General features: G+C 45.1%; 1 protein-coding gene across 2 annotated transcripts in view; it reads left to right on the forward strand.

Annotated features, from left to right (window-relative positions):
• Window positions 1–6: 6 nt before the first annotated feature.
• The window catches only part of STYXL1 (serine/threonine/tyrosine interacting-like 1), a 61,755-nt gene continuing 48,553 nt past the window's right edge, over window positions 7–13,208 (forward strand). Inside the window, exons 1-2 of one of the 2 annotated variants that reach the window (XM_005879152.2) lie at window positions 7–290; window positions 11,855–11,958. In XM_005879152.2, coding sequence (XP_005879214.1) covers window positions 11,856–11,958 — 103 coding nt within the window. In that variant the 5' untranslated portion in view covers window positions 7–290; window position 11,855. The other variant, XM_005879153.2, reaches the window with a different exon arrangement.

The raw sequence follows: 13,208 nt of genomic DNA on the forward strand, positions 1-13,208 counted from the left end.
ACCTCCACAGGATGCAGGGCCTCCTGGCTCCGTTCCCCCGGGCCTCGCGAGAAGAGCCCAGCTTCCGGCCCCGCCTCATCTCCCAGATCTCGCGGTATCACGGCTGTCCCGCAGGAAGGCGGAGCGACGCTCCCGGCCCAGTGGGAGTGCCGCCCAAGGCTGGTTCGAATCGAGTCCTGGGCGGCGGGTCGCGGGGAGCGCTGTCAGAGTTGGGGGCGACACTCTCCCTCCCAAGAGGTGCAAGAGGACGGGGTTTAGGCCGGAAGAGCCTTAGAGGAGCCATTTTCCAGGTGGGGCTCCAGACAGACTCTGGCAGGGAGACCGGCCACCAGTCCCGCAGCCGGCCTGGCGGACTGGGTGCGGTCCGAGCCCCCCTGACCGCAGCTGAACCCGCCACCCCTGCTCCCTGGAAAGGAAAGGGGCGGGGAGGAGAGGTTGGGAGCCCCAGAGGTGGGGTGGCAGGATGGGGGCTCCTTGAATCTGTCCCTCTCCTGCACCCCTTTCTCACACTCACGTGCCGCCCACCCCCTGTCCCACTGGGGCACCGCAGCTGAGAATGAGCGACGGTGAGCCCTGACTTAGCTCTAGGTCCTGTTGGACGAGCTTTACAGGACAGCAGCCCCGGGTTACAGAGGAAGAAACAGGTATCTAGGTAACGTCTGTTTTCACCCAGTCCCTGCCCGTCAGGTGTGGCCAGCAGTGCTGGGAACACGACCACATTGTTTGTGCTCTGGGGACGAAGAAACTGTGGCTGCAGTTAAAGGGCTGTTCAGAGTTTACTCAGACAGAAAATAACGATGTGGTTCCTGCTCAAAGGGAGTTGATAATTTAAATTTATAAGTTAAATTTAAGCTTCATTTCCCCCCTCCCCCCTGCTCTTTCCTGGGCATACAAAGGAGCCTTGCGGTCAGAAAGTTCAGAGTCAAGTGGGGCAGGTAGATTTGCTGCAGTTTGTTGCCTTCAGAGAGAAATGCACAATCCCAGGGTGGGTTGGTGGGGAAGGGCGGGGCGGGTGTGTGTGTGTGTGTGTGTGTGTGTGTGTGTGTGTCTATGACTAAGCCTGCTTGGAAGCGGTTAGTTAGGAAAGCAATTGTGTGTGTGTGTGTGTGTGTGTATCTATGACTAAGCCTGCTTGGAAGCGGTTAGTTAGGAAAGCAAAGATTAAAAGAACAATTCCCATTCGTGCTAAAGACAAGGTAGTGCATGGTGACTGGTTCACTATTTCCTCCCTCCCTTCCACTTGTTTATTGAGCTGCTAAGATATGCCAGCCCAGTCTTGGAGCGGGGTGTTCCACTATGAACAAGATCCACGCATTTTATGCCTTTAAGACACTCAGCATCTAGTGAGAAAGAGAGGTAAATGGCAAGCAGCATGATGTGGGCAACACTAGGAGAGTTATGAGGTACCGTGGGAACACAGAGGCGGTGTATCTAACCCAGATTTGGGGTGTGGGTGGGGCCCGTGTGAGAGAGGACCTCCAGAGGATGAAACATCTAAGCTGAGAGATGTACAGGAAGGACTACTCAGTGGGCCGATTCAGCTCCAGAGGAGGGAGAGATCCTTGCCTGGACATTGGAATTCTCAAAGGAGAGGGCACTAAGAGCTGGACCTTTTACAATGGAAAGTGTTTAAAGGAGGAAAGAGCCCAAAGAAAACCCTGGAGGTAGGAAAGCCTAGGCCTATATTCAGGGGACAGTGAATAGATAATTTCTGATGGAATGGGGATGAGAACAAGCAGTGTCCTCTATCTTGCCACTGACCAAGTTCTCTGGTTAATTATTTACCTTTGTCTTACCACTAGAACTTTGAGCACCTTGAGCCAGGTATGTCTTTCATCTCTGTGTCTTTATTGTCCAGCATTAACCAGGCTGAGAGTGATGCTTTGAACTTGGGGAGAGTTGAATGGTTTTACATAAAGCTGGAAAAAGCAGGTTGGAAAAACCAGATTGTGTAGGACCTGTGAACATTAGCTGAGAAGTTTGTATTTTATTTCTTGGGAAGCAAGTGTTTATCAAAGGCTTTTCTGTTGCCACCACAAACTGTGAAGATTAGACTGACCTGGGCATGCTAAGGGCTTCAAGGGGAAAACGTGGGGGCAGGGAGATTGTGTAGGAGGCTATCTTATGAGATCAAGATCTGAGCGATGATGGTGTTCATAGAAATGGAGAACATGGGGCCAAAGAGGTAACAGTCTTAAGGGCTTAAGAAATGAATGGAAGGAATGTGGGAAATCAGCCGGAGAGAAGTATATCTGTATAGAAATGGAATTCAGGGGTTGTGTGGAAGGTGAGCTGGCTAGAGAAAATGAAGAGCTCCATTTAAGATGGGCTGAATTGGAAGTGATAGTGAGTTGTCTATATAGAAATAACAGTAGACAGGTGGGGAGTTACTTCTAAGAAGAAATGTGGGATTGAAACTCAGGAGAGAGGCCAGGCCTGAAGTCATCCCTCTCAAAGGGAAAGTTAAGGCCATGAGAGAGAAGCTAGAATCACAGATTCTCAGGCTCACTCCCACAGATGGGGCTCAATACCCTCCCCATCCCTGCCAAGTTAGCCCTGTCTTCATCTCCACAACAGCTCACTACCTCCCAAGTCCTTTACTGGGGCCATTCCAAATAACTTGACAACAAAGCTGTCTTTACAGTCAGCTCCTATCTGCTTCCCTTTAAATCCCAAGATTGTTCGTAACAGTCTTAACAGCTGCTGTATCAAGCATTGACTGTGCCAGGTACTATGCTCTGCTTCGCCCATGTAACTTTTCACTGAACATACAGGTCTGTATTCAAGAAGCCGAATGCATCATAAAACAGATTTATGTCTTCATTCACACTCTTTCTTGAAATATTCGGTTGCCCTTGGATTACTTCTAGTCACCAGGACAGACTCATTGCAATAGCCTAAATGTATAGTTCACATTAATAGTAAAAATTCTGAATTTGATTCAAAATTAAAGCAACTCTCCTCTAGCTTTCGTTAGGCTTCTACCTTTCCAGAGGAGGGTAGTTGACTTCTGTATTTCTCCATCTTGCTTGCTCATCTCCCCTGTACCACCACACCATGCAGACTGAGGCTTCAGACCCACTAATATTGGTGGAGGGGGATGTAAGAGTAGAGATGGGGCAGGAAAGGTCCCTTTGTCATGTGGCATTAGTAGTCTGTGAGCTTGATGAGAGTTTACCTGATTCTTTCCTCCATGCAGTGCTTTTGTGGGTCTCTCTTAACTGCAATTTCCTTGACCTAGGGGTTACACTTGTCTTGCTGCTTTCAGTTGCTCCCTCAGCCCCTGGTTTCGGGAATCCTATGCAATTGATCCCTTAGCCCTCCAGGTCACTCCTCCTAGGCAAAGTCCATTTAACATAGCTTCTAGTTGGCCCTCTCTCCTGCCTGGGACACATCTGGTCTATAGGGAACACTAATGCATCTTTTGCCTCAACAAATTATAAGGGTACAGACCATTTCAATGCAGCTGCCTCAGACTTTTCCAGGCAAGGGCCTACCACCAGCTTCTGTGCCTGGATAAGCTTCAGAGGGCACAGTCCAAGCGATTATAGTTTCATGAATTGTGAATGTTTGAAACTTGTGTTTCAAACTTGTGAGACATGGATTTTGAAAAAAGAAAGAAGGGTGCTGAAAGGAGGGGGCTAAGGGGAAATGAGGAGGGGGAAGGATTAGGTCAAAGGATGCTTATCTCTCTGGGAGAAAGCTGGAAGGGTAGTCAGGGGCAGTTGGAGGGGGAGCGCCTTTCATACCCAGTGTCTTTAACCTTTCCAGGTAGAACTAGAAAATTATAGAGAAGTTGCTCAATGAGGACTCAAGGAAGGTGAGGAGGTTTGTATAAGAGTTGTAGGCCTTGGGAAAATCCTGGACAAATGAGAAATGATGAAAAAAGGATTCACTGGTGGTTATGGGAGCCAAGCGGAAGTTCTGTAGTGTGTACTTTCTGTGTGTCCAAGTTCTCATCGTTTCCTATGCCCAGATCCCACACGAAGATCATGGACATACAAATTGGGCTGCAGACTCATATCCATATACACACCTGTGTATTCACATCTTTTTTCTTTAAATCCTCACCTAAGGATATTTTTCCATTGATTTTTAGGGAGAATGAAAGAGAGGGAAAGACAGAATCAAACATTGATGTGAGAGAAATACATCAGTTGGTTGCCTTCTGCATGAATCCCAACCAGGGCCTGGGCCCGGGAGGAGCCTGCAATCAAGGTACATGCCCTTGACTGGAATTGAACCTGGGACCCTTTGGTCCACAGGCTGACGCTCTATCCATTGAGCCACACTGGCTAGGGCTGTATTCCCATCTTTGAACACATAAACACATATATCTACACAGGGGATTTATTTTTAGTTTTGATTGTCATATATGATACAGTATACCAATCTTAAGTGTTCAGTTGGTGGGTTTTGTCCATTTATACCCTTGTAACGTCCACCCCAAACATGCGACAGAATATTTTCATTCCAGAAAGTTTTCTCATGATTCTTTTCATCAGTTCCCCAAGACAGCTACTTCCTGTCACCATAGATTCATTTTGCATGTTCTTCATTGTATATTTTTATACACAATATACAAATACATTGATACCCACCTTGCCCTAATCCCACATGAAGACAAGCCACACATATCCACATATACTGACCATTTTGTACCTTAGGCTTAGACGTGTTTATGAGCTATCAGATGCTTGCTATTAGGTCACATATTGTATAATAACCTAGTTTCTCTTCAACCCTAAAATCGTACCTCAAGTGAAATATTTTAAATCTTTCCTTTCAGAACCTTGGAGCTAAAACAAAGAGAGAGGTGGTAATCATTCCACCTTGCATGATAGTTTTCTTTATTTTCCTCTAGGGTATTGGAAAATGGGGACACATATTTTAAAACAGCACCATATTTAGATAGATAGATTTAACTTTTAGTTGTGGCCCATTCCTGCTTAAAGTCAAAAGGATTTGACTCTCCAAGATACATTCCAGTAGAGCAACTATAAGGTTATGGACTGGCAGAGTAGAGGCAGCAGGAAGCTGCTAGCAAAGGGTTCCCAAGAGCTTAGAGTCACTGATGGTGATAGAGCTAAGTCAGGAACAAAACCTTCAGTCTTCCAGACCAGTCAGAGGTCAAGGAAGTGAGAGAAAAGCTGAGTCCAGAGCCTGGTCAGGGCCGAGGACCCATGTAAGGAGCAGAAGGTGAGGCCTAAGCCCATCAAAGAGCAGGGGAGAAACAAGTGCTGGAGGCAGAGTTGGAGGAGGTGAGACCAGACATGGTGGCCACAGCTTTTGGGAGATGGTGTTGCAGTTCACCAACCCTTATCTCCGACAACTGATTTGCTGCATAGGTAGACCTGTCAACTTCACAAGACCACTAGGTACCTCTCGGATGCAGTGAGCCTAGTTTTGGGGACATGGAAGTGAAAGTAAGATAGAAGATAAGGGATAAGGATGTGAGCAGCTGGGTCTAGACTTCACGCCCATACCTGATACTTCTAAAATACAGAGATACTGGCAATCACTAATAGGACCTGTTGCCCCTCTGAAACAAGAGATTTCCGTACCACTTCTGTATCCTCTGAAGCTCTGGGATATTGTGGCCTGGGACTATGACCTCTAGCTTTCAAGGTTCAGGCACAGGAAGTGTTAGGCTGGGATCAAGGAAAGACTGTATCAGATCCTCGGGTAATACCCCTGGTCCCTATCCTATATAATAAAAGCCTAATATGCAAATCGACCAAACAGTGGAATGACCGGTGGAAGGACTGGTCGCTATGATGCTCACTGACCACCAGGGAGCAGATGTTCAATGCAGGAGCTGCCCCTAGTCCGCAGGCCCCAGGCCAGCCAAGGGATCTCCTGATCGCCCTGCCGGTCACCCCACAGATGAGCTCTGATCGCCAGCCAGGCCTAGGGACCCTACCCATGCACGAATTTTGTGCACCAAGCCTCTAGTCACTTTTAAGCTTGGCCCGATCCTGCTATGGTATTTGGCCTGAGATTCTTTGAAGGGTGCTTTCTGTCTGTTGGATTTGTAGCCATCACCGGCTCCTAGATGAAGTTGAAAAGAGAGAGAGGCTAGAAGTAAAGGAACTTCTGTTTCCTAAGCTCCCACTCTATGCCAGGGTCAGTACTGGGCAGTTTATATCAGTTATCTCAATGTAACAATCCTGTAGCCTTTCTATTGTGTATTACTGCCTCAATTTGCAAGTGAGGGTATTGATATGTGCCACTGTATTTAAGCCTTGGTCATCCTGGCACAGCCCCAGTTTCCCACAGAGAACCAGGGGGTAACGGGGCTGGCTGTGGACCCTGACTCATATCTGTGCAGTTCTCTCTCTGGTCCATGCTCAGTCTAAGTCAAGAGCCCAAAGTGAAGTTCATGGTCTGTCTGGCTTTTCCAGGGGCATTAAGTGATACTCCTTTTCCACCAGAAACCAATGCCCATCAATTGTGCCCACCCAGATTGAGTTGGGATGAGCATTAGACTAAGCTCTCAGTGTCTGGGAACTCCTGTGAGAAGCCTGGGGTCAGGCCTAGCCTCTTACAGCCATGCAGTCAGTCAGAATGGAGGGCCCGGGCATTGAGAAAGGCTGGGTCCACCAGTTTCCCCTTCAGTCTCAGGCTATGGCAACCCCTTCCAACTGACTGCTTTCCTCAAATATAGACGTGCTCTCAGTAGAGCTGAGCTCACCAGGCCCACTGCAGGACTGCTCTGGCCTGACTGGGAGAGCCATACACAGCCCCCTGGTTTAGAGTTAGGTCATCACAGGGAGGGTGAAGAACCTTCTTACTGGTGGGTGTCTAGTGTTTTCGGACAAGGCCTGTGCTGGCACACTGCTCTCCTGACAGAGTAGGTGGCTTTGCTTGCCACCCAGAAAGTTGTGTGGATTTCCCTGATGGGTCAATGAATAGAAGTTCAGTCTCTCATTCCATCAAACCAGATCTGCAGAAGGTGCTCCCTCAGACCTCCCTTCCCACCTGCATGCTTCATCAACCCAGCAAGAACTATCTCACTAAACTCCTTGAAAGTCTCTTAAGAAGAGCAATGCTGTGCTGAAAGAGTCCAAAGGGTAATGTCTTAAACTTGCCTTTTGACTCCACTGTTGAAAACGACTTGGTAGAAATAATTAGTACAAATGAAATTCACAGTGGCAGAAACTGTACTCAGTAAAATCTGATTGAGGAATCAAATCTTTCATGTAAAATTCACATAGAAAAAAAGACTTGATTTTGGAAAAAATAATCTTGGCTAAACAAAATGGAAAGTGAAAAAAATTGGAATTAGTTAACTGAAATATATAAAATCAACGAATAAATTAACTTAATGGAATCCATTAAGGAAAATACTTTTGGCAAAATCTCAAAAATAGTTTCATAGTTTTATGTAAAAGTGCAATATCAAAATATTCTTAGGGCTCAAACAGTGGAGCCAGAGCATCTTAAATCCTGTAGATTTCAGTGTAGCATTCAAAGGGATGTTAGCTCTCAGCCCTCTACCCACCCGGGCTAGTGGTACCAGCTCATGGGGTTGTGTCATCTCTCAGAACCCTGTTGTGAGGTTCAGAAACTGCTCTCATCCCCCTGCACTTGACCAGCACATGAGGGGCAGTTCTTGCCTGACCAGGGAGAGTGCTCTCTGGGAAGGAGATAAGTCTGAAGAAGTTGATCCCTGTGGCTGAGTTTTTACCTGGATGCCAAGAGACAATCCCTTGGGCTAGTGAATAAAGTGATGGAGGTTGTAATGGGGAACTATAGGTGGGAATTTAAGGATGGGGTGTGAGCGATAGGCCCGATAGGTTGCAGCCAGTTTTTAGGTTGGCTTAACGAAGTGGTGGGACTAGACCCAAAGCCTGTCCTCTCTCCCCTGTACTCACCACCTCTAGAATGGCCTGCAGACAGGGCTTTCAGAGGCTGAGGACCTGACCTGAGGTGGGGGTGGGGAGATCCTTCAGAACCTACATGTGGAATCCTACACGTGGAATCTATATGTATGACATCATGTCAAGAAGGCCCCATTGGTTACCATAGTAGTGAGCAAGAAGGACAAGGTCCCTGTCCTAATAAGCCATACATTCCAGTGGGAGGAGACTGTTGATAAAACCAACAAACAATGAGTGATAATGTCAGGTAATGACAAGTGGGGTGAAGACAAAGAAACTTATATTTTGAAAAGATCACTCTGACTGCCATGTGAAGATTAGACTGCAGGGAGAAAGCAAGAAATCCAGTTGGCAAGTATTGCATCATCAGGAGAGAGATAATATCTTGGTCTATGTTAACCCCGGAGATGGAAAGAAGTAGATGGATTTGGAATATATTTAGGTGGTAGAGCTAATAGAGTAGATGTGAGGGGTGGAGGGAAATGGATTAGTGATGTGGACTTATGTAACTAGGTGGATAATGGTGCTATTTATTGAGACTGAGAAGACTAAAAGATAAACATGCATTGGAGGTGTGGGCATGTGTGAATTAAAAGCCCAATATTGGTTATGTTATATTTGAGATGCTAATTAGGCATCCAAGTGAAGTCGAGCTCAGTGGAGAAGTCAAGCAGGGGTACAGTTTGGGACTCATTGGTATACAGGAGTGAGATGGATCAGCTAGACTCTAGATTTTAGAGTGGTGGTTCTCAACTAGCATTTTTAAAATTAAGCAATAATTTTCAGTTTACTAAATGAAACAGACCTGCAACATAGTGTGCATGCATACAAAAGCCATCTATAGCAAGTGATAAGGAAACTGGGTAAAAGTGGGAAAAGCATTGGAAAAAAGATTCTCTTGAAATAAAAAAATCAAACCATTATTATAAAGGATGTTACCAAGAACTGTTATATTTTCCCCATCTCATTGATGGAAGTCAACAAGAGCATCTAGCACTTTGTTTTCATGTCAAATGTCAGATCAGAGCATCCTAACAAACAAAAAAGAAACCCTTAATCTCCCAAACCATATAACAGTATAACAATAACTAACTCTAGAGTTCAAATTCAAAAGAGGAGAAAATGGCAATTGAAAAAGGTGATGTGGCAGTAATCCTATGAATGGGTTTTTGATACCTCTTCTTCCAGGGAACATTTGGCAACTTCTGGAAACTTTTTTGGTTGTTACACCTGGATTGGGGGAGGTTTGCTACTGGCAACCACTGGGTGGAGGCCAGGGATGCTGCTAAACACCCTACGATGTACAGGTCAGCCCCCACAACAGAAGATTGGCCTCAAATATCAGTACTGCTGAGGTTGAGAAGCCCTTTCCTAGAATGAAAATATAGCTAGAGAGGAAAGGTGACTATGACCAAGGGCATTCTTACGTAAAGATAGAGCCTCCCATAAAAGAAGACAGCAGGAGCAGTCCAAGAGGTAGGAGGGAATCCTGGAGAGTACTAGTATGTGTGTGTGTGGACTTCGGGAAGTGGAGAGTACTGGGGAAGGAGGAATGCTCAACTGGGGTAAATGCAGCTAAGAAACTTCATCATTTGAGCACAGAGAGAAGTGACTAATGGATTAGGTGAGATGGACATTGTTGATGACCTTGATAAGAATAGTTTCTGTGGTTTGATAGGGTTAGAAGCTCCAGGGGAGAAACGTGCCAACAGCCAACACTTACTGAGCATTTATTTCCTCCCTGCTCAGAATACCTTATGTGTAATTTCATTAACCCACACACTACAAATAGGTACTATTATGCTCATTTTATAGAAGTGGCAAAGCTAATATTACCCCCACTTTACAGAGATGCAAACTGAGGCACACAGAGGCTAATTACTCACCATAAGGCAGCCCATAGTAAATGGCACAGCTATGATTAGGATGTACAGAGTTTGGAGCTGAGGAAGTGGAGACAGTGAGTCAACACCACTATTTTGAGAAGTATTGCTGTAAAGAGAACAAAGATGGGTACAGAGGATGTTTGTGTGCTAATATGAATGATCCATGTAGAGGTTGAAATTGATGGAGGGGAGGCTGAGAACAGAAGTTCTTGAGGAGGTGTCAAGGGTTTGGGCTCTCCCTGAGCATCATACTGGTAACTGAAGTGGACCCTAACTGTTTTGATCAAGATTACCTACCTCTGGATTCAACTTCTCCAACAGTTTCTACTGGTGCTGGGCAGCTCCTTGAAGCCTCAACCCCTTGCTAAAAGGAGGCTTCCCTGCAGGGAGCTGCTGCACAGGCCCAGCCCTTCCCCTTCAGTGTCCTTGGAGCACCAGTCATGCTCAGGAACCAGTATCTCATCCCTGCAGTCAGGAGCCAGGGCCCAAGCTGGCCAGGTGGTTTTGTCAGTACACATCAGCAATTCTCCACCCAATATTGACCTTCATGATCCTTATCATAAGCCTCCTCAGGGTCTTCACTCATTACTCTCTCCTTGCTGTTGCCATACCAGTCTCCTTGAACTCTCTCAGGTACTGAATGTTCTTGCCTTCTTTTTCACCCTCTCTTCTTCTGGCTAAGTCTTGCCTAGCCTCCTGTCTCAGCTTAGCAGTCACATCTCAGACAGCCCTTCTCTGATTCCCGCAACTAGGTTAGGTCCTCTCATTAGCTCCTCCTCCAACATGGGACACTGACTCTTTTATAGTGCTTTTCTTACTTGTATTTTGTGTCCAGTGTCTGCATTCCATGATAGACTGTAACCTTCATGAAGGTAGGTCTAGTTTACCACAGTTATTTTCAGTGCCTGGCATGTAGTAGGTGCTCAGTGATTATATGCTAAAAAACAAATGAACTGTTGACTATTTTATAGCTTGGTTGTTATTTATATAGTTTATATATTATTATATAGTTCAATATTTTATTCTCTACACACATTTCACTACAAAATTTATTCTTATTTTTATCAATCCTTACCTGAGGATATTTTTTTCATTGGTTTAAAGAGAGGGGAATGGAGAGAGAGAGGGGGAGAGGGGGAGGGAGGGAGAGAGAGAGAAAGAGAGAGAGAGAAGATGGGAGAGAGAGAGAGAGGAGAGAGAGAGAGAAACATCGATGTGAAAGAAAAACATTGATCAGCTGCCTCATGCATGAGCCCTGACTGGATCAAGCCCACAATGTTTCAGTGTAAGGGACCATGCTCGAAACCATGGAGCCACAGCAGCCAGGGCTCACTACAGAATTTTGAGGCTTTCCTGATTATGTTCATGATTACTTTAATCTTTTCCTGAAGATGCATTAAGAAAGAGTTTAATTCAATATGTTAACTTTTTGAGCACTCATCCTATATAATAAAAGGGCAATATGCAAATTGACCCTAACAGCAGAACAACCAGGAATGACCGGTCACTATGATGTGCACTGACCACCAGGGGGCAGATGCTCAATGCAGGAGCTGCCCCCTGGTGGTCAGTGCACTTCCACAGGGGGCCCACAGCTCAGCCAGAAGCTGGCTCATGGCTGGCCAGCTCAGGGGTGGTGGCAGGAGAGGCAGTGCTATGGATGTCCAACTAACAGACATGGCAGTGCTATGGATGTCCACCTAACGGCTTAGGCCCACTCCCCACAGGGTCCCACAGGGAGCGGACCTAAGCCGTTAGTCAGACATCCCCCAAGGGCTCCCAGGCTGCCAGAGGGATGACTGACTGCCAGCTTAGGCCCGATCCCCCGGGGAGTGGGCCTAAACTGTCAGTTGGACATCCCCCGAGGGTTCCCAGACTGCGAGAGGGCGCAGGCCGGGCTGAGGGACTCCCCCCCCCCCAGTGAACGAATTTTCGTGCACCAGGCCTCTAGTTTAAAATAGAAAGAGGTAATATGCTTTATGTGATTAATGTGATTGTGGAAGGATGATGCGAGTACTGTGTTTACACTACCGTCTTGACCAGAAGTCCTGGCTATGTATGCTTTACGTTTATTCTTCCCTATAGGATGGCTGATTTGATTCTATGTGAACCAACAGAGCTTTACAACATCTTGAATCAGGTCACAAAACTATCCAGATTGACTGAACCCAACTATCTCTGTTTATTGGGTAAGTACTTAAAAATATTTTGTGGATAGCACTCTTGAAGCATTATTTTTGGTGAACCAAAAAACTTTTGGGAATAGAGGAAAAAATGACTAGAAATCAGACTTAGTAGGCATAGTGTAAAATGCTGCTACTCATTCACATGACTTGGAAATCATTCCAGATTAATCTAGATGTTCCTGAGTCCTCTTGTTTTAGTGAAATATAGCAAACATCTAACAAATATATAGTAACACTAATAAACACCCATGTACTCAGATTTAACATTAATTAAATGTTACATACACAGATGTACTCCTCTTCTGTATCCCATCCTGAACCCACTTCTTTCCCTCCCCAAAGATAACTGCTTCTGTATTTTTACATTTTTACTGCATATGCAGGCATCCCCAAATAATGTGTTTAAATATTTGTACAAATAGTATCATAATGTACAGTCATTATGCAACTTGCTTTTTTTTGGCTTAAAATTATATTTTTAAAATTCCCCCCATGTCTAAATGTGAAGATCTAATTTATTTACTTTGACTGTTAGTTATGATATGGATCTATTCCTAATTGATTGCAATGTGTTGCTTGCATTGTGTGGCTCTAATGGATAGTGCTGCAATGAACAATTTTGTGCATCCCTCCTTATTCGTGTGCAGCAGTTTACCTACCTATGGTACAGGCTTAAAGTAAGTCAGTGAACAGGGAAACAAGTAACATAATATTCCTGGGTCCCCATGATCTCCATGTTTATAGGTGACTGTTATACACGCTCAAGTTTGGAACCATGATAAGAGGGAATACTCTCTCTTTATTCTCAATAAGTTGAAATTTGATTTTTAAAGCTACTTTCTTCCATAGAAAATATATTATTCTGAGACAGTCTAAGGCAGTATGCAAATAACATCTGTACCTGCCACAGATGTTTATTTTTTATTGTGATAATTTATACATATAAAATTTATCATTTCAAAGTGTACAGTTCAGTGACATTAAAGTACATTTACATTGTTGTGCAACTGTTGCCACTGTCTGGCTCCAGAACTATTTTTTTATCCCAAATTGAAATTCTGTGTCCATTATTTCATTTTGAAACAAGAATGATTTTCATGGTTAAATTCATGGCTCCTACCCTCAGTATCTTCTCTTGCTTTCCTATCCAGTTAACATTAGTTTCACTTGTTTCTCTCTCTCTCTCTCTCTCTCTCTCTCTCTCTCTCTCTCTCTCTCTCTCCCCTTTCCTCTCTGAAATCAATAAAAACATG

This window comes from Myotis brandtii, unplaced genomic scaffold, assembly GCF_000412655.1.
Source record: "Myotis brandtii unplaced genomic scaffold, ASM41265v1 scaffold583, whole genome shotgun sequence".
Taxonomy (NCBI): Eukaryota; Metazoa; Chordata; class Mammalia; order Chiroptera; family Vespertilionidae; genus Myotis; species Myotis brandtii.